We start from the raw sequence: 18555 nt of genomic DNA, 5'->3' as shown, positions 1-18555 counted from the left end.
CTTGTCCTGTCATTTTCTCTTTGGCTAAAGAGCATCCTTCCATATTCTCCTCAAGTCTGGATCAGTGCTTGTAATTACTTAGTTTTTACTCTTACCACATCACATAACACGTAAGAAATTAGTGAGAACTGTTCAAAAAGCAGTGAAGATAATGGACACTATGCACTAAGTGCTAGTCTCTTGGGTTTGAGATTATTTTCCTCTTAACATCTTGCTGATTTACCTGGAAGTAGTGTTTAAATAACATGCAAGTGGAAAATTTACTACTTCTGAGGAACAAAACTAAGCTACCTTCAGCAAAACGATGCACACATTTCTCCTCTCTGGTTTCTGTTAGTTTATAATACAGTAATTTGCACCTGTCACAACAGAGGCCTATGCTTACTTTTGTCCATCCATAACAATATCCCATCTTAATTCTTTGAAATTTCTGCTTATAATTTCCACTTAAGGGTAATCAGAAATATTTCCATTTTTGTCATTTTTTACTAGGACCCACACTACATCAACCCTGTAGCATACAGAAATCTTGCGGTCTTTAATGAATATGAAAGTGGTCTGTAATCCCAGTAGTTTTAATAAACTAATACTCTAATTACTTGGACTTGGAACATTTACCTAAGCATGTTATTTATCTTCTCATCTTTGGCATGCTCTTGAAAAGAATAATTTGAAATACAGTTCCACTCTGAAAATGCAAAAATGCCAATGACACATTCTATCCTCTGTCATTAAGGTTTTTTGTTTGGGTTTTTTTTTTTAAAGTGTTTTTGTTTAATAATAATCACAGAAAATCCTATTCCTCACCAATGACTTTGAAAGTCAAACTGAGTTCTTCATTTGGCATGCAGATCAGTGATACTAAATACTATTCAGGTCAAAATACCTCAGCTTTTAGATTCTCCTACACAACTCCATTAGTCCCTCAAGCAATCATGTACAAACACTTCTCAGTATGACCTGTGCCAAAGAAATGTGGGTTTTCTAACTTGAAATATCAGAAAGCTGATGTGACTTCTATCTAAATTGCAGATATTGTTAAAGAAGAAAGACTGAACCATAATTCTGAACTACTTTTAACACATACTGTAATGACCCTGGACTAAAAATTAGTAATAGGACTTTGGAATCTCCTCAAAAAGTAATTACAGCTGCTCACAGCTGCTCGGTGTTCTTCCTTACTGACCTAAACTATAGCTTGTAATCCAAAATGCTAACATTTGTTCCTGCCCTCCTCCTCATTTTACTTCTGTATTTTTGACTCCTTTCAGTTAGAAGGGAACAGAAGAAAATATTATTTTATCATTATTATATAAACAGAACTGATAAATTTCAAAAATTGATATAAAAATTAGTATTTCCTACTGGTACGAATACAGCACATGAGGACAATGTGTTAATACAAGCGCTGTTGGCTCTGTACCCAGACCAGCTGACAGTAGAACGACACACTTTCTAGAATTCTTGATGCTGTAATTCTTAGGTCTACAGATTACTATAAGATAATGTACTTCCCCTGTAAAAGGTATCCTGCAGGGTTTAAGAAGTATTTATTTAAATGTTCTGAAAGTGTTACTGAATTCAGCAATAATTTCTATATAGGAAATTTACTGACATACTCAAGAGAGTACGCAGAGACCACGACTGTCTGCTTTTTGCCGTATTTCCTCAAGATGAAGGTGGGAAGTGACTGAAGGATTTACCAAGTTATCTCCCCCTCACATTCTGGGCATCAGAATCCACATCACAGACTCCCCAGGGACCAAGATAAATGAAGGACATGTTCTTCTCGAGGTAAATATATGAAACTGAAGGTTTTCCTAAGCTAGCTTCTGCTCTGAAGGATTTTAAGGGCATAAATATCCACAACAAAAATATGGGGCTCAAAATGATCCAGTGCTACCTTTAAAGTTTGGAGATTAAAAAGTTTCTCCTCTGAGAAGAGAGTTTCGAAAACATCCATATTAAGTTTCTCTGATTCAAAGATGTAATAAAACTAATCGCTGAAACCAAAATGCTGAACCAACTAGCCTACTCTGCTATTTTTATGTCCTAATGATATTTTAGGAAAACTGCAACCCAGTTAGAGATTTGAGGGTAAGTTGGTGAGAATTCACATTATCAGGAAGGATCTTTTGACTAGGCCGTAGCTGAACAAAAAAAAACCAAAACAAACCAACAAAAAAAAAGAAACCCATGAGCAGTTCCATTGTTTAATTAACTAAAACAAAGTCTATAATTCAGCACCAAAATACATCCCCTCAAGACAAGAAATAACTTTGTTAAAATCTGAATTTGTGAGGCCCATTTTCTACTATGTCTGAGAGAAAAATAGGAGTTACCAAGATTTCTGATGTCCTGGTATTTCATTAATGAGCCCTGCCATGGCCACCTCTGAAACAGTAAGTGGCAAAGAGCCTCCTCCCTCTATGTACAAAAACTGGAGATATGCTGAAAAATATTTGTTCACTTTGTCTCGGGCAAACACACTTAATGTTGGTGACCACAGTATTGAAATTAGCATGTTGGTACCATTTCTCAAGACAGCAATGCACACAATTTTAATACAATAAAGAAATTGAATAAAAAATTATGAAATTTAATAAAGAGAAATTGAAAATTATTAGGGGACTGTCTGGGGGTTGGAGTGTTCATCTCACTTCTTTTGAAAGCTTTACTTTGGTCGAGTATGAAAAAAGGAGCAAAAATTGAACACTCAAGTTTAGTATCAAGTAGAAACTTGCTCATCTCAAATTTACTCTTTCTACTGCATATAAAATTAATTGATCATTATGAAAAAAACACAGAAGCACTACCAAGCATCTGAAATTTACTTACTTTCAGATTGCTTTCAATCTCAGTCCTTCCTCCCCAAGAAAATGAATAATAAATAGCACAGGCATTAAGTATGGTACTCTGATAAATTTAAGAGCTGCACAGTCTTTTGTATACTTGTCCTTAATATTTCATTTCTTCATTTTTCCACCTTGAACCCCATAGGTGATTTTTACTTTTCAATGGACAATTAGCAGGCATTCTTGAAGGCCCATATTTTACTAAGCTTTTGATTAAGGGTGAAACAGTCTCATCTAGGATAAGCATACTACAAAGCCGAAAGCATGGGTTCTCCTTTACAGTTGCTTAAAATTTACTTCCTTTATTGCAAAACATAGTTGGTTATTTAGCTAGAACAGCACAGATAAGCATACGAGATCACAGAATCAGAGTCATTTAGGTTGGAAAAGACCTTTAAGATCATGAAGTCCCACTGTTAACCTAGCACTGCCAAGTCCACCACTAAACCACATCCCTAAGCACCATGTCGACATCTTTTAAGTACCTCCAGGGATGGTGACTCCACCACTTCCCTGGGAAGCCTCTTCCAATGCTTGACAACCCTTTCAGTGAAGAAATTTTCCTAGTATTCAATCTAAACCTCCCCTGGTACAACTTGAGGCCATTTCCAATTGTCCTATTGTCCTATCGCTTGTTACTTGGAAGAAGAGACCAACAGCCACCTCGCTACAACCTCCTTTCAGGCAGTTGTGGAGAGCAATAAGGTCTCCCCTCAGCCTCCTCTTCTCCAGGCTAAACAACCCCAGTTCCCTCAGCTGCTCCTCATAGGACTTGTGCTCCAGACCCTTCACCAGCTTCACTGCCCTTCTTTGGACATGCTCCAGCAACTCAATGTCCTTCTTGTTTTGAGGGGCCCAAAGCTGAACACAATATTTGAGGCGCAGCCTCAACAGGGCCATGTACAGGGGGACAACCACCTCCCTGCTCCTGCTGGCCACACTATTCCTGATACAAGCCGGGATGCTGTTGGCCTTCTTGGCCACCTGGGCACACTGCTGGCTCATGTTCAGCTGGCTGTCAACCAGCACCCCCAGGTCCTTTTCGGCCAGGCAGCTTTCCAGCCCCTCTTCCCCAAGCCTGTGGTATTGCATGGGGTTGTTGTGACCCAAGTGGAGGACCTGGCACTTGGCCTTGTTTAACCTCATACGATTGGCCTTGGCCCATTAATCCAGCCTGGCAGATCCCTCTGCAGGGCCATCCTACCCTCCAGCAGATCGACACTCCCACCCAGTTTGGTGTTGTCTGCGAACTTACTGAGGGTACACTTGATCCCCTCGTCCAGATCGTTGATAAAGATATTAAACAGAACTGGCCCCAATACTGAGCCCTGGGGAACACTGCTTGAGACTGGCCACCAACCAGATTTAACTCCATTCACCACGACTCTTTGGGCCTGGCCATCCAGCCAGTGAAGAGTACACCCATCCAAGCCACAAGCAGCCGGTTACTCCAGGAGAACGCTGTGCGACATGGTGTCAAAGGCTTTACTGAAGTGTAGGTAGACAACATCCACAGCCTTTTCCTCATCCACTAAGGGGGTCACCTTGTCATAGAAGGAGATCAGGTCAGTCAAGAAGGACTTGCCTTTCATAAACCCATGCTGACTGGGCCTGATCCCCTGGTTGTCCTGTACATGCCATGTGATGGCACTCAGGATGATCTGCTCTATAACCTTCCCCAGCACTGAGGTCAGACTGACAGGCTTGTAGTTCCCTGGATCCTCCTTCCACCCCTTCTTGTAGATTGGCGTCACATTTGCTAACTTCCAGTCAACTGGGACCTCCCCAGTTAGCTAGGACTGCTGATGAATGATGGAAAGTGGCTTGGTGAGCACTTCTGCCAGCTCCCTCCGTACCCTTGGGTGGATCCTATCTGGCCCCACAGACTTGTGTGTGTTTAAGTGGAGTAGCTGGTCACTAACCATTTCCCCTTGGATTATGGGGACTTCATTCTGCTCCCCGTCCCTGCCTTCCAGCTCAGGGGGCTGGGTACCCTGAGAACAACTGGTCTTACTATTAAAGACTGAGGCAAAGAAGGCATTAAGTACCTCAGCCGCCTCCTCTTCCTTTGTCACCATGTTTCCCCCCACATCCAATAAACAATGAAGATTCTCCTTAGCTCTCCTTTTGTTGTTAACGTATTTATAGAAACATTTGTCTTTTACAGCAGTAGCCAGATTAAGTTCTAGTTGGGCTCTGGCCCTTCTAAGATGCATAGATATGACTATTGTTTCTAACAAACAACACATAAAATTATTTTTGTAAATATAGAATATACTTGCTTTACATTTTCTTACCAGCATAAAGGCATGATTACATTGTTTTGCAAGTTACATGAAACATCAAGTCAGTTATAACAATTCCATTTTTAATACAACCCATTCCCTTCTATTTCATCTATCCTGTTTTCCTCTTGTCTGAAAAATGCACTCCAGCTCTAGCAAAAAGCATGACTCAGAAATATCCCATAAAAAAATGCAATATGATCATTAGGGTACCATGAGAGAAAACACCCAATTCTGTATTTGGAGAGGTATTTAAATGTGTTAAGGTTAAGAAGTATGACCTGAGTTTTAATTGAACCTTTCCACAGAACAGTATGTCAAACAGCAGACAACAACAGTGGGATGCACTGATTAATAGTGACAGAGTCCCTACAGCAAATCATGTCCCTAATACCAAATTCACAGGGCTTCTCACTTAGGGGGTTCTAAAAGCAATCCCCGTTGTTTACTCAGAACATAGTGAAACATCCGTAGAGACATGCTTCCTCTTTGTACAGATTCCTGTACCCCTGGTTTTTAAATTTAAAACTGAGAAGAGGAATATAAATTTATGTGGCCTAACACATTGAGTTAAATTTTATGCTTCTTACTGTGATACAGTACAAGTGACTACTTACCTTAGAGAAAGTAGGTATTTTGTTTTCTCTTTGAATGTGACTCGTAACATGTTTTCTTTTCTCTTCTGATCGATACACCCTTACTTCTTCTTCTCCCTTTGCTGTTCTCCATTCTTCCTGCCTACTGAAAAAGAAAATTGAGATGTTAACTTTAAAGCAAAATACTACAACTGAGAGTATCTATTCCAAATCAAGAAATAAATGTTCAACATTTGTAACATTCTTTGAACAGTAGTTCTCTTTACAGTCAAAATGTGGCTTCAAAATCACCCTGTCTGAACAAAGTAAGGTTTCAGTCTTATTTCAAAAAGCTAGAGCAGTTTATGTTTTGATTGTGACTGGTAGGGTTCTTAGACTTAGTGATATAAGTATTCATCACAAGAGTTAATTACTGAACAAAATAAGTTTCCACTTTGGAAATCAAAATTCACCTCTGACACCCAATGGATTAGGTCAGTGCCCCAGCTGTAAAACACCATTATAATGGCAGGAACAGATGGAGTTAAAACATATTGTAATCTCATGCTACAAGTCAGAAAACATTGAGGCAGCTAGATCCTATTGCATATGCAAGTTAAATTACTCTGTCATATGTTAAATGGTCAATTTTTATTCACAATACTTCTATAATTCCAAGATTTTTCAAGTGATATGCAAACAACAACTGATTTCAAACTGAAACTGATTTTACAAGAAATATGAGACCACAGAATAGATAAATACCACATAAGTAGTTCTATGACAATGTGAATTCAAAAACTGCTCAATTTAATTAAAGTTCACTAAACTAAAATTCACTGCAAACTTGTCCTGTGTTTACCTGGCCACACCAGAAGACAGTTCAGGCACTACAACCCTTCGACTCCAAGCCACAAGGTCCCGCTCAGTGGCTATTTCACTTCTTGGTGCATTGCTATGCATCTGACGCACACCTTCAATTTGTCCACTACGTCTTAATCCTATATTTGGTGGTGAATGTACTTCTGAGGTAGAACTTACAGATCCTAAAAAGTCAAAAAGTGATAGTTGTACCTGATCTGAAATTCTAAGGGAAGCATTTAAAAAGAAAAACTCAAAATGCAAGGAAAAAGAGAATTTCACTTAATCAATTACTTCAGAAGAAATCAAATATTAACTGAATATAACTACTTCAGCTATTTCTGTAGTCACCACAACACACACACATTTAAACAGCTATTGGGCTGCAGTACTCTGTTTAAAAATTTGCATTGAAAAGGAGCAGATGTATCAACAGTCTGAAGTGAAGCAAATATTTCCTTGGTTTGGTTTTCTTTAAAAATGCTTTTGAAAACATTCATGCAAAAGCTGACTATTGCTACTGCACTCTACATCCGTATTATAAAATGGTGAGCTATCTCACTGAATCAGTGTATCCCTTAAACAGTCTTCTACCTTCAAAAAAAAATGAAGCCACAACACTGGAAATTATTAGGAATCCAAGCTGTAAAATTTACAGACAAGAAACTGAAATGCTCAAAAGGAAAAAAAAAACCACCCAAAAAACAAACCAAAAAACCAAAACCACACACACATGCAAGATCCTTCAAACACCTACACTTCCACACACAAGCTATTCTTGCTTACTCAGGTGGATTACCAACCATGATTTTTTAAGTGTTGAAAACTACTGTGTAATCTAGCGCGAGACACTGAAACGTGAGAGAGCTGTACTGAGAAACAAGCAGCTCTTTCCTCTTTTCTCCCTCCTATTTCCTTATCTGAGACAATTCAGATTTCAATCAAGTAGATGGCCAATTCCAGATTAAAGAGTAGGGTAGTTACTTCTAAGGGAATGCAGTTGCTGCAAGTTCCCCGAGTGAGCAGACAGTTTAACTTTAACAAAGATAAATTTGTAATGTTAAGAATCCTGAGATTTTGCAGAAAGATAAAAAAAGATGGGAAAGATGTATTATTTTCTATGGCTCCATACCTCCTTTCTAGTAGTTCAACAAAATGCAGAAATCATGCACAATAATGTGATTTACTTTTTCTGACTCTCATCTGTTTCAATAGAAAAGCCACAACAGCCATCCCCCAGTAATCTACCTCTGCTTATCCGGCTGGTACTACTGGTTCCTGCCTCCCCAGAACGCCTCTGGTCTTGCTCTTGCTGAAGTCTTTGAATCATGCTATCCAACGGACTAACTTCTTGATTTGCCTGTTGACTAAGAACTTGATTCAATCCTGTGAAGCAAAATATACAACAGAACAAAACGTTGATTTGAAGAACCAAATGTTACAAGTAGCTCATCTAAGTTTCAGCTTTGAAACTTACAAATATATTATACAATCACACATTAAGTATGGGCTAAGGTACATTTTTGTAACAGCCATTTTTTAAACAGGACAACTTTTTTCTTAATACTGAGAGCATTAGATTTCCTACAGAAGGGTTAAGATGATCCCATGCCACTCCTAATTAAAGTTTAAATTTGATCAAGTGCCAGCAAGTCATAGAAGCTTACTACAACAGTTGTTTGTCAGCTTAGTCAATGTAAATTGTTCAAATGCGTGCTTAGCATGCCCCAAATGCATTATAAAACATTTTAGTATAAACTTCAATGAAAGAACTACATCAAGAAGGTCTAACTGAATTAGAAAAGAATATCTATACTGGAGAACAGCAAGCAGTAAAAATGCTTGACTGAGCTCCACATAGGCATAATGATGACACAGGTTAAGTAATGCTAATTTTCTTTGGTATGCAGAACAGCCAGGAAACCTCCTTTTGGGTAGGTCTCTTGAATAACAGACAGGAAATAGTTCTCACAGAAGTGATTACAAGGTGATAATACTGATTCTGTGCACCAAGCAAGAAATACAGCGTGTAAGCATAAAAAACACAAAACCTCTTTTCATACTCACAATGGACACAAAAAAAAAATAGAGGTATGGAGAAAAAGGCAAGGGTTACAGTACTGATTTGAAAAGGAAGTCAGATACCTTCACATGGCATAGTCAGATGGTGGAGTGGAGTGGTGGGAAGCTCTGGTCAAGAGAAGCAGAACTTGCAAAGTTTGTAGTGAGGGGTAACAATGTTCAAAGAAACAAGCTACAGAAATTATTTTTCCAGCACGATTCCAAAGAGATATCATAGTACAAACTGCACTTTGCAAGATCAAATACAAGATATTACAGTAATTGTGCTATGAAATGAAGAGCTTTGATTATGTGGCTAGACAGAAGCAGCCGCCTCTTAATAGATGATGGTATGCAGAAAGAACATAAATATTTAAGATAGTGCTCTCACAGTTTCAAGGTTATTGTAGTTGAAGTCAACTTCCCTAAAGCAGCAGAAGCTTGGAATCATGGAATGAGCTCTGGTATAACCACAGCTGGATGTCTTCTGACTCATGTAGTGAGACAGTCAAATTTATCTGGTGATCTCATGAGCAGACATGAAACAATGGGAACTACTACTAATAACCCAAGAATGATCTTTAAGGAAACTGCTATCTAAACAAAACAAATGGTTTTTATGTATCTAGCTTGTGAGATTTTGCTTTCGCAAGTAACAGCAAGTTTTTTTTAAGACACTGGTATATATTTGATTTTTCCAAAACATCTGGCTTAAAGGAGCTTCATGTACATCTAAGCAGTCAGTCAAGCATGACTATCTGAATTCCCCCCTGCTCTTATAAGCCCCTACAGAAAACTTGACAAGAAATAAATTGGCAGTGCTCTGAGGGAGATCCATCAAATCCCACAATAAAGTTTCAGAAAGAAATGGAGCTTCCTTAGTGGAAGGGAACATATAAGATACATGAACACAGTTTAGATCTGTGTAAGACCACGTATATTGTTGCTAAACTGTAAAGAGGTAGAAGAATGTCTTCTGTCTCTCCAAAATCTGTCTCTCTCTCAGCCTGGTTGATGGCTTCCTGCTATTAAACAAAATGCTGTGGACATCATCTTCCTACAGGCATTCATGTATCATGCAGCCACACCATCAAATTTAATATTGTTGGGTCTGTGTGCAGAGTCTGGCTTGTTTCAAAATACTATACTGGAGAACGTGCCCAGGACATTTTCAAATTTGGAGAATTTCAGAGTATCATGGATCCATGCTGTGACTGTAACAATAAAGTAAAATTGCATCCTTCCTTGGAAATTGAATTTAGCTTTAAAGGCACTAGCTAAAAAGTTAAGAGATAAAACATGGCATACATTCACCAGAAAGGATTTTTTCCTTCTTACAGTTGCTTGTGAGGTAGCATTTCTTCCTACAATTTTGGAAGAAATATGGAAACACTCCTTAAAAATTATTATTTAAGTATTCAGTGGCTTGTAGTCCTCAGGTCTGCAAATGAGGATAAAGAGATCTTTTGGTAACAACACTGTCAGTTAACCTTCCTCGAACATCTGACACACCACAGGCTTAAGAATGGTGTAGATATAAGCCACTATGTACAGGCACAGTCAGTTTTCCCGTATTTTCAAGAATACCCAAATACTTGACAATGCTTATCTTGAAAACATTTAAAGCTGCTTTCACCAGTCACTGTTTGCTCATTCATACTAATATCAAACTAGTGACACATAACAAGAAGGCACAGTTTTTACACCCCCACCCATTTAGGCAGTTTCCAACAGCCAGCCATTGGCCCAAAATATGCATGCTCCTCCCATGTTGTGTGCATGGAGAATACAACTTCCAAGGAATCCTTCCTAGATTTTGTATCCTCATCAAGTCTTCAGAGCTCTCTAACCAAACCATCAAAGCTTAAGTTGAATGACCACCTTCATCTAAAGAGGAGGATTTTGCATGTTTCAGGTCTCCTCTCATTCTTCTCTTCTTGTAGGTGTTACCTGTTCCAACTGACCTGGGGAAGATCAGCCTATATCCTACGTTTTCTGAAGTAGGAAATCTTACCCAAAGAGATCAACTGAAAGCTGACTCAGCATCATACACTGTTCCAATAATGCAATGAGCTCCAAGCTAACTGGCATTGTAGCATCAACTAGTACTGACTTGATCGATGACAATACTGTAAATGGAATTGTCAGAATCAGTGCCATGGACATTGCAATTCTTCCACACCACGTGAACTACTATGCCCAAAAATGAAGAAAAAGGATGAAGTGAAAGGGAAAATGTAGAACACCTGGAGGTAACTAGATAGGCTACTGTGTACCGAAGTGAAATTTTCCATACCTGAAGATGTCACTCCCATCTGAGGAATAAGCTGTTCCTCCCTGCAGTTCTCACGACCAGGAACTAGCCTTTGATACCTTGCAGGATGAGGGTTGCCATCCACATCAACCAAAAATGGGGGAGGCATAAGGTGTGGAGCCTGCTGTGTCTGTTCATCCAGGACAAAGTTGTTGGCATCACGGATAAGGGGCCGATAATCACTATGAAAGAACATCTGATCTGCTATCTGTAAACAAAGTCATTTTGTAATTTTTTTTAAAGAACCTATTAAAAAAACATACAGAAGATAACTGCCAAAAGTATTTTTAACAATGTTCTCATGGTTACTTTTGCAAAAAAAGGTTATAAGCTGATCCGTTTATCTCAGTTTAAAGGGGAAAATGTAATGACTCCATGATTATTTTTTTCCCCAGTATTCCTTTTCTACATTATAGTGCAAGGAGAATAATCCACATGTTTGAGGGTGGGGAGCATTTAAAGAACATGGGAAAAAAAATTTAACTACTTGAAGACACTGACAGAACACAGCATGGACGTATTAAATAGGTTACAAATTTTCTTCTGTACTCTGAATATATGAATATATAGTCTGATAATGAAAACTGTCACAGACTTCTGAGCTATGGTGTAGGAAGGAGAGGAATAGAAAAATATTTACCACATCATGTCACTGCCAAATATTTTAACATCAGGAGCCAAACATACACATTCTTACTATAATGCTAGATATGTGAAAAGGTTCCAGTAGATAAAAACAAAGAGTATCTGAAGTTGAATTCTTCAGGCTCAAAGTTTTCTTTTTTATGTCAGTCCATCTGCTCATAATTTATTCTAGATGACTTTCCACAGACACTCAAGACTGAGGAATTCTTCTGTCCGAACAGTATGTAAAAAGGTTTATGCTGCATCCCTCACTGGTACATGCGCCTTAATAGCATGCAATCAGAAAGATACTGAACCGCAAGGAGAAAAGAGAAAGAGAACACAAGACAAGCTGACACATATACTACACAGCCCAACACTACCTACTGGCAAGCAAACCCCTTGGCAGCTCATGTACTTGGTTTAACTTTGAACAAGTAAAAATAACATCATAAAATAATCATTCACGCAAATTAGATTTCCAGTGCAGCATAAAAATGATTAAACAACTGACTCAAGGCATAGAGATCTGCAAAAAAAATATTATCTTAGATCTTAAAGACAGGTATTTGAGCACAGAGGGATGCCTGAGTTGTTATAGAATATACTCTGATTTCTGAAGAGCATGCTCTATTGTGACCAATCCATAGTATAGTTTCCAGTAACTTGTTATGTAGAAACCAGTAAGGCAGAGGTTATAGCATGTACTCAGAGGTCCAGTCTCTCAACAACAAAGTTCTCCTGTCCTGGATGTGAGAAGACCAGGAAGGAAAGATGATGACAAACATCTGTCAATTTCAACATCAGAAAGTGCCTACATGCATCCACATGAAGTGGCTAAAAACAAAATTAAAAATACCATAGGAATCATGGGATCTGGACCCCACAAAAATTCAGAAAGGAAGAAAACTGGAAAGATGCAATGGCAAAGAATTTACTTCAGGGATTCAAAAGGTTACCCTTACAAAGTGTGTATGGACAAGGTGACATCTCACTGAAGTAAGAAGCCCTGGCTGGATGAAGTCTTGTTGCCAGATTCTCTGTTAACAGAGGCTGAATGAGAAAGATAGAAGTACTTTCATGTGTCTGACTGACAAAATCAAGGCCTGCTTAAGAACTCTGTTCCTTCAGCTCAAATACATCAGTATGATAAAGATACAGGTCCTCTGGGAGGACTTACGATTTTCTCTAGAATCGTAATACTAGAGTATCCAGTACTTTCACTTAGTGTAAATTTTCCTATTAAGTACTTCGCGCACTGAGAAATACAAGATTCCAATGGCATGATCATATAGACTGTGCTGTGTTGTCTGCATCCCAGGTTTTGTAAGCAAAGGGAAGATCTGAAAATCCCTTAGATTCAGTGACCTATACCAGAATAGTCTCTGATGCAAGATCATGAAGGACTTCTTTGCAATTACCCTTCTGTGTACTCTGTACCGCAATCAAATACAGTAGAGAGAGTAAACAATTTTTAACTCCATGAGATAAGAATGGCATTTCATGGAGAACCCAGGCTCAGACCAACTCTCAGGCAGAACGCTGGAATGTCCCTACTGGAACCTGGGACAACAATGTTCTCCTCAGGCTATTCCAAGTCCTGAGAAAAATTAGACATTTTCGAGAATCTTAAATGGCTATGTTGAGCAGCCAACAAGTTAAGAGTACTAACAAATCAGACCTATTTCTCGATACATACATATCAGAGATCAAATTCATGACAGAAAGAAGACACTACACCACCATTAGGACACGAGTCCTCTGTACATACAACTTCAAAAACCCAGCTTGGGTTTCAGTGGGAAAGCTTTCCACAGGGTCTGAGCTCTACAAATAGACTCTCCTTCAGTAACTACACTGTACATTCAGAATGCTCAGTTTCTCCAAATGGGCACACCTACACAAATGCAAAGAGATTTTTCCCACTGTTGCACCAATCCACCACACAGGAGCTGTCAATTTGCAACAAAGAACGGTGGTTTGGGCAGCCTATAGGAACTAAAGCCTTAGAAAGCTCAGAGATCTAGCCCAATCTAAGACTTAAAATCAACAGAAAGGTACCTTATGCTTTAGGACTGTTAGGCATTCCTGGACAAGTTTCCACCTAAGCAAGAACTTCTGAAGTGCACATGCCCTGCTGACAGTCAGCTCCGCTCATCTCTGATGATCTTCACACTCTCAGAAATCTCAGATGAGATTGGCTCAAGGTTCCCTTAACTAGGTCAAATAACAAAGGAGCCCCAAAAAAGCAGCAAATGTATTCTCTTTTTTCCCCCTCCGTTAAAGAATTACTCCACAAAAACATGTATCATCAAAAAAAAAAAAAAAACCCCAACCCAAAACATAGCAAAAACACTCCATTGCCTTTGTAATGACCAAGACCACACTGGGGGGGGGGGGGGGGGGAAGCCTGGACAGTGGTTCCAGTCAACTAGGAAACAGAGATACTACCTGCACGTACCATGAAAAAACATAGATGTGGAAAAACAAGAGCTTGCTCTCTCAGCAGATCTAACACTATCTTGGCTATAATCATCGTCCTGAACACAACTTGCAACTGCAGGAATACAGGACAGGTTACCACACTCATTTCTTCTGCAAAAATCATTCCCAAAGATGGATGGAAACCACTTTAAAGCCAAAAAACCACAGGCCTTACCAGAGCATATTCTCAGAAGATGTCTGAAAAAACCCCAAGTATCTGAAGGTGGGAAGACAGAAAAAAGAACACCTAATCTCTAGCACATACCTATCTGTAGTTACATTTTTCCATAAAGCACGTGAGAAGAAAATGAAAGAGGAGATGGAATCAGACAAGAAAGAGATGAGAAACTTCCAAGTGGAGTTTTCTGAGAGTCAAAGACTGAGATAAAAGAGATAACAAATGTATGTCCTATTTGCTCCCATTTCTTCTATGGTCAAGAATGCCAAGATTACCATTGGCACAGTAACAGCTGGAGAGGATCATTTTAAATCACCCAGTAAGTGAAAAATTTTAAACAATCTTTTGTCAGAGGCTGCAGCGAAAACCCCAAGAGAAGAAAGGGTCTGCAGAATTCAAGAAGTGAAATGCAGTTGTTTTCATTCTTCAAACAGATCTAATCCCTCACAAGGTAAATTCTCAAATGGCAGCGTAAAGGAAACTCCTGGTCTGTCACAGCAAAGACAAAAAGGCTCTCAGTTTCAATTTCATTTCCAACGTTTCTGAGTAGCAGCGGGCTATACGCTTCCAAAATGACTGGAAAGAAAAATAAACCTGAACAATCCACAGACATGGTGAGAAAATGTTTCTATTACAACAGGCTTAAGAGTAAGAACTCTGAAAGACAAAGGCCTTGAAAATTATCTGATAATCCTGGTTTTCCTTGCTTGTGGTATCTCTGCTCTTGTTTTCTTTGGAATGGAAGGGGAAATGCACAGTTAGTAATAACTGAGGGATAGCAACAGCAGCCAAGTACAGAGTACTTCAAATTATAGTTGAGAGACAAGGGGGGGGGGGGGGGGGAATCATCCCCAATAGGCAAATGCTGCCGTAACTAGCATCAAAGTAAGAGCTGGAAGACTACAGAAAGAGGCAGTGGCTTACAAGACAATGAGTAAAATTCCTTTTGCTCTCCCTCCTTCATGCCCCTCTGTGCTGCTCTTTGCCAAACTGCTTTCAAGGCCAGCCTGAGTCCAAAGATCCAAAGCAGGAGGCAAGATCCAGAAGCCAGCACTTCACCAACAACCTTCAGAGATCAGCTACCAGAAGCAGAGATTAAAATTCTGGAGCAGATGTGTCTCCCTGAGTCTTAGAAAGAGGGAGAATAGACACACCTCACCTCTTCCATGGGTGGTAAGAGAAGAATTAGGGCCTTGTGGGCATTCCAAACTAGGTAACCTGTATGGTTCATAGGGTATGTTCATCCACGGGGGTGGAACAAAACACCACCACATATCTTCACAGTCATGAGGGTCTGTGGCAAGACACCCACACTTAGAACAAACAATGTAGACTATAACATTAGAATAAAGATGTAATATTTTAATTACACAGTAACAGTGGAACATTGCTGTGTAAGCTCCAAGGCACCCATGACAGCAGAACTTCATTAGCAGACATAAAATTGTATCACTAGAATATATAGTACATTTATTGTAAATAATTGTCTCCCAGGCTATGCAATGTTTAAATACAGATAGCAGGAGCTAGTTCTATTACACACCCCGCCTTTTTGGTCTTAGTTAGGAACCAGAAAAATATTTAAAGCAAAATGTTTAACTATTATCAATTCCACTGCAGGTTATTCACATTATCCATGTGGATCCATTAGCAGACACTTGTAACCTCGTCACTTAAGAGAGTAGACAGTGACTGGGTAATTTAAAAAAAAAAAAAAAAAGTTTAAAATTATTTTTAATTTCCCAAGTAAACAGTAGCTTACTAGCATGTTTCCATAGTTTAAAAAAAGACAGTGAAAGAAAGCTCCATGTCAACAACAGGAACCTAAACCATCCCATATTAATGGCTCAAAATTGTATTAAGATACACCCTCTTGAAATGAAGCTCTGAAGGAAAGTTTGCACAAATGAATTCAACACAGACAAACATTTTGATTTTCATCTTGCACTGTACCTTGTCATATTTGCTACTGGAACCAAAGCCAAAAATCAGAAGGTGACCGTGAGAATCAGTACATGCAAAATGCTGTCCGTCAGGAGAGCACTTGCAGTCAAAAACTGCACCATGTCCTTGTCCTTCAATCTGAAATACATCAACATACAAAATAGTTAAGTTACCAGAAAGAAATAATTTTCAGTTATGATTCTCAAAACTGTGGTGCTGATGTTGAAATTTATTATAAAATCTGTAAGACAGTATACTGCTAGATGGAAGTTACTTTAAAACATAGTTTACTTTTTAGCTATTCACTTTTCAGTGAATTTTGTAATAATGCTCATGAAAGATGCCAAATTGATAGTAGTAGAAACTGACAGACTTTATCCACAAAGCAGGCACAGTATAGGAAGTGAAAATAAAAGCTTCCCCTTGAAGTCCTGCTAATGAGCCTAACCAAAGAGCTGGGTCCAGTTCAGGGCTTAGTCACTACACCCTTTCGATCCTCTGCCTTTTTGCTAAGCTAGCCCAGTAGCATTGGCTGCTGCGGTGTTTCAGAACACCTGCCTGCTAGAAAACGCACTGACATAGACAACCCACATTACACAACTTAGCAACTGCCTGTTTCTGTAATTCCTACTCCTAATTTACTGGAGTGGGGGAGGTGTAGATTTGTGTAAAAACTCCACTTTTTAAAGGAGAACTGCAAAGATTTTAAAAAAGGAATTTTTACCTGATACTCATTTTCTGTTTTCCAGTTCCATTAAGCCAGAACAAATGGGTTTTTGTTTTTCCCTGCAACCTGTCAATCAAGCAGAGGTGACCAATCACCACTCTGAATTTTCATGTCTTCAGCACCTCTTCAGAAAGCCCCTTTCTATTCTCCCCAGCAAAGCACTTTTGCATTTTCTTTACAGAGACACCAAACAAAATTCTTTCCCTAACTGTGGCAGGCCTATATACTGCCAGAAAAAAACAATGGTATTCAGCCTGCAGGCAGTAACACTATACACTTCTGTAGCACCTTCCAGAGGCCATCAGCATTATTTTAAAAAGTTAACAAACCAAGCCTCGGAAAAACCTGTGAGGTAGGTACTGCTCTCACTATCTTACAGGCCGAGACAAAGGCAAGAAGGCTAAACCTTTTGCCCACGGTCTTAAAACACATCCACACCCACACCCCTGCACACCCCCCCCAATGGCAGAGGCTGCTACACCTATTACCAGTGCTTTCAGGTGTTTGATAAAGATCTTTCTTACTACATGTACTTTCCATAGAAGTCAAGTAAGTTTCTGGATTAGCAAGAGGAAGATAAGCCAATGCAAGTTTTATGTTCTATTTTGCCCATTATTCCAGAAGAAATGAATTCTTAACAGAAGTATCCTATAGAAAGAGATGGAAAATTAAAACAGAGTTTCAAGCGAGTGACACTAACATCATAACAGCTAAGAACGCAGACTTCATTTAGGCTAAGCAAGATCCAACAACCAAGCCAAAGTTACAACTTAGTGCTGCTTTTTTTAACATAGAAAGCTCACTGTATTAAAGGGAGACAGTTTGGGGAGGCAGGTGGAAAGGGGAAGGATCTTCAGCCCAAGAATAAGCTTTGCAGATGTATAGCAAAAACATGGAAAAGGAGTACTTACATAGAGATTTCTGTTCCCTTTCCCTTCCTCCAACAAAGGAAACATGAAAGTATCAAGCTTCCTCACACTCAAGTCCTTCAGAAATAGAATTTCAGGGTTCTCCTGTAGCCTAAGATTTGAAGACTTTTTGCTTTACAAGAAAAACAAGGCACGTTGTGGGAAGAACTATTTGCTAACCATGGTGAGGGGAAAAATAAGAAATAGAAGGAAAAAAAAATCCGACTATTAATATGGTGGGTTTTTTTTAATCATTCCTAGCAAGACATGGTTTGGATGGACCATTTTCAAGAAGCCCCTGGGAATGAGAGTGTCAGTTGGAAGACACTACCTTCTTATGTAAAGCAAAAGAATAGTGATCTACTACTATTCAGTGATTAGTACAGTGCAAATAGTTTTACTCTAAATGTGGCCAGAATCTGGTTTAAAGACTGCTTTTGGAAAGGACAGCAGTAAGACCTTTTAGTAGAACCCCTCAAGTCTGATGTACAATTACTTGGAAATAAAGATCCTTAATACTGTAAGAACAAAAATTACTGTTGGGGATAAGCTTCCAAGATATAATTACTATTACAAATTAAAGGGCAAAGCCTGACAGAGTGTGCTACCCAGTAGAATTCGTTTAAACAAAAATATTTTTGAATTAATAAATGACACTTCACAATGGATTTTCTTCAATAATAAAGCTAACACAGAGGATTTGGTCATTTGGAACAGAAACTAAATGCCAAGTTGCAAA

General features: G+C 38.9%; 1 protein-coding gene across 3 annotated transcripts in view; it reads right to left on the bottom strand.

Moving 5' to 3' along the window:
- The window catches only part of PHIP (PHIP subunit of CUL4-Ring ligase complex), a 119198-nt gene that overhangs the window by 40907 nt on the left and 59736 nt on the right, over nucleotides 1-18555 (bottom strand). For all 3 annotated transcript variants that reach the window (XM_075708380.1, XM_075708381.1, XM_075708382.1), the window contains 5 exons: nucleotides 16191-16319; nucleotides 10934-11159; nucleotides 7825-7962; nucleotides 6578-6761; nucleotides 5758-5881 (listed from right to left, as the gene is read on the bottom strand). In XM_075708380.1, coding sequence (XP_075564495.1) covers nucleotides 5758-5881; nucleotides 6578-6761; nucleotides 7825-7962; nucleotides 10934-11159; nucleotides 16191-16319 — 801 coding nt within the window. The remainder of the gene's footprint in view (nucleotides 1-5757; nucleotides 5882-6577; nucleotides 6762-7824; nucleotides 7963-10933; nucleotides 11160-16190; nucleotides 16320-18555) is intronic.

The sequence above is a fragment of the Pelecanus crispus genome, chromosome 3 (genome assembly GCF_030463565.1).
Source record: "Pelecanus crispus isolate bPelCri1 chromosome 3, bPelCri1.pri, whole genome shotgun sequence".
Taxonomy (NCBI): domain Eukaryota; kingdom Metazoa; phylum Chordata; class Aves; order Pelecaniformes; family Pelecanidae; genus Pelecanus; species Pelecanus crispus.
This window is presented reverse-complemented; position numbering and strand designations above follow the sequence as displayed.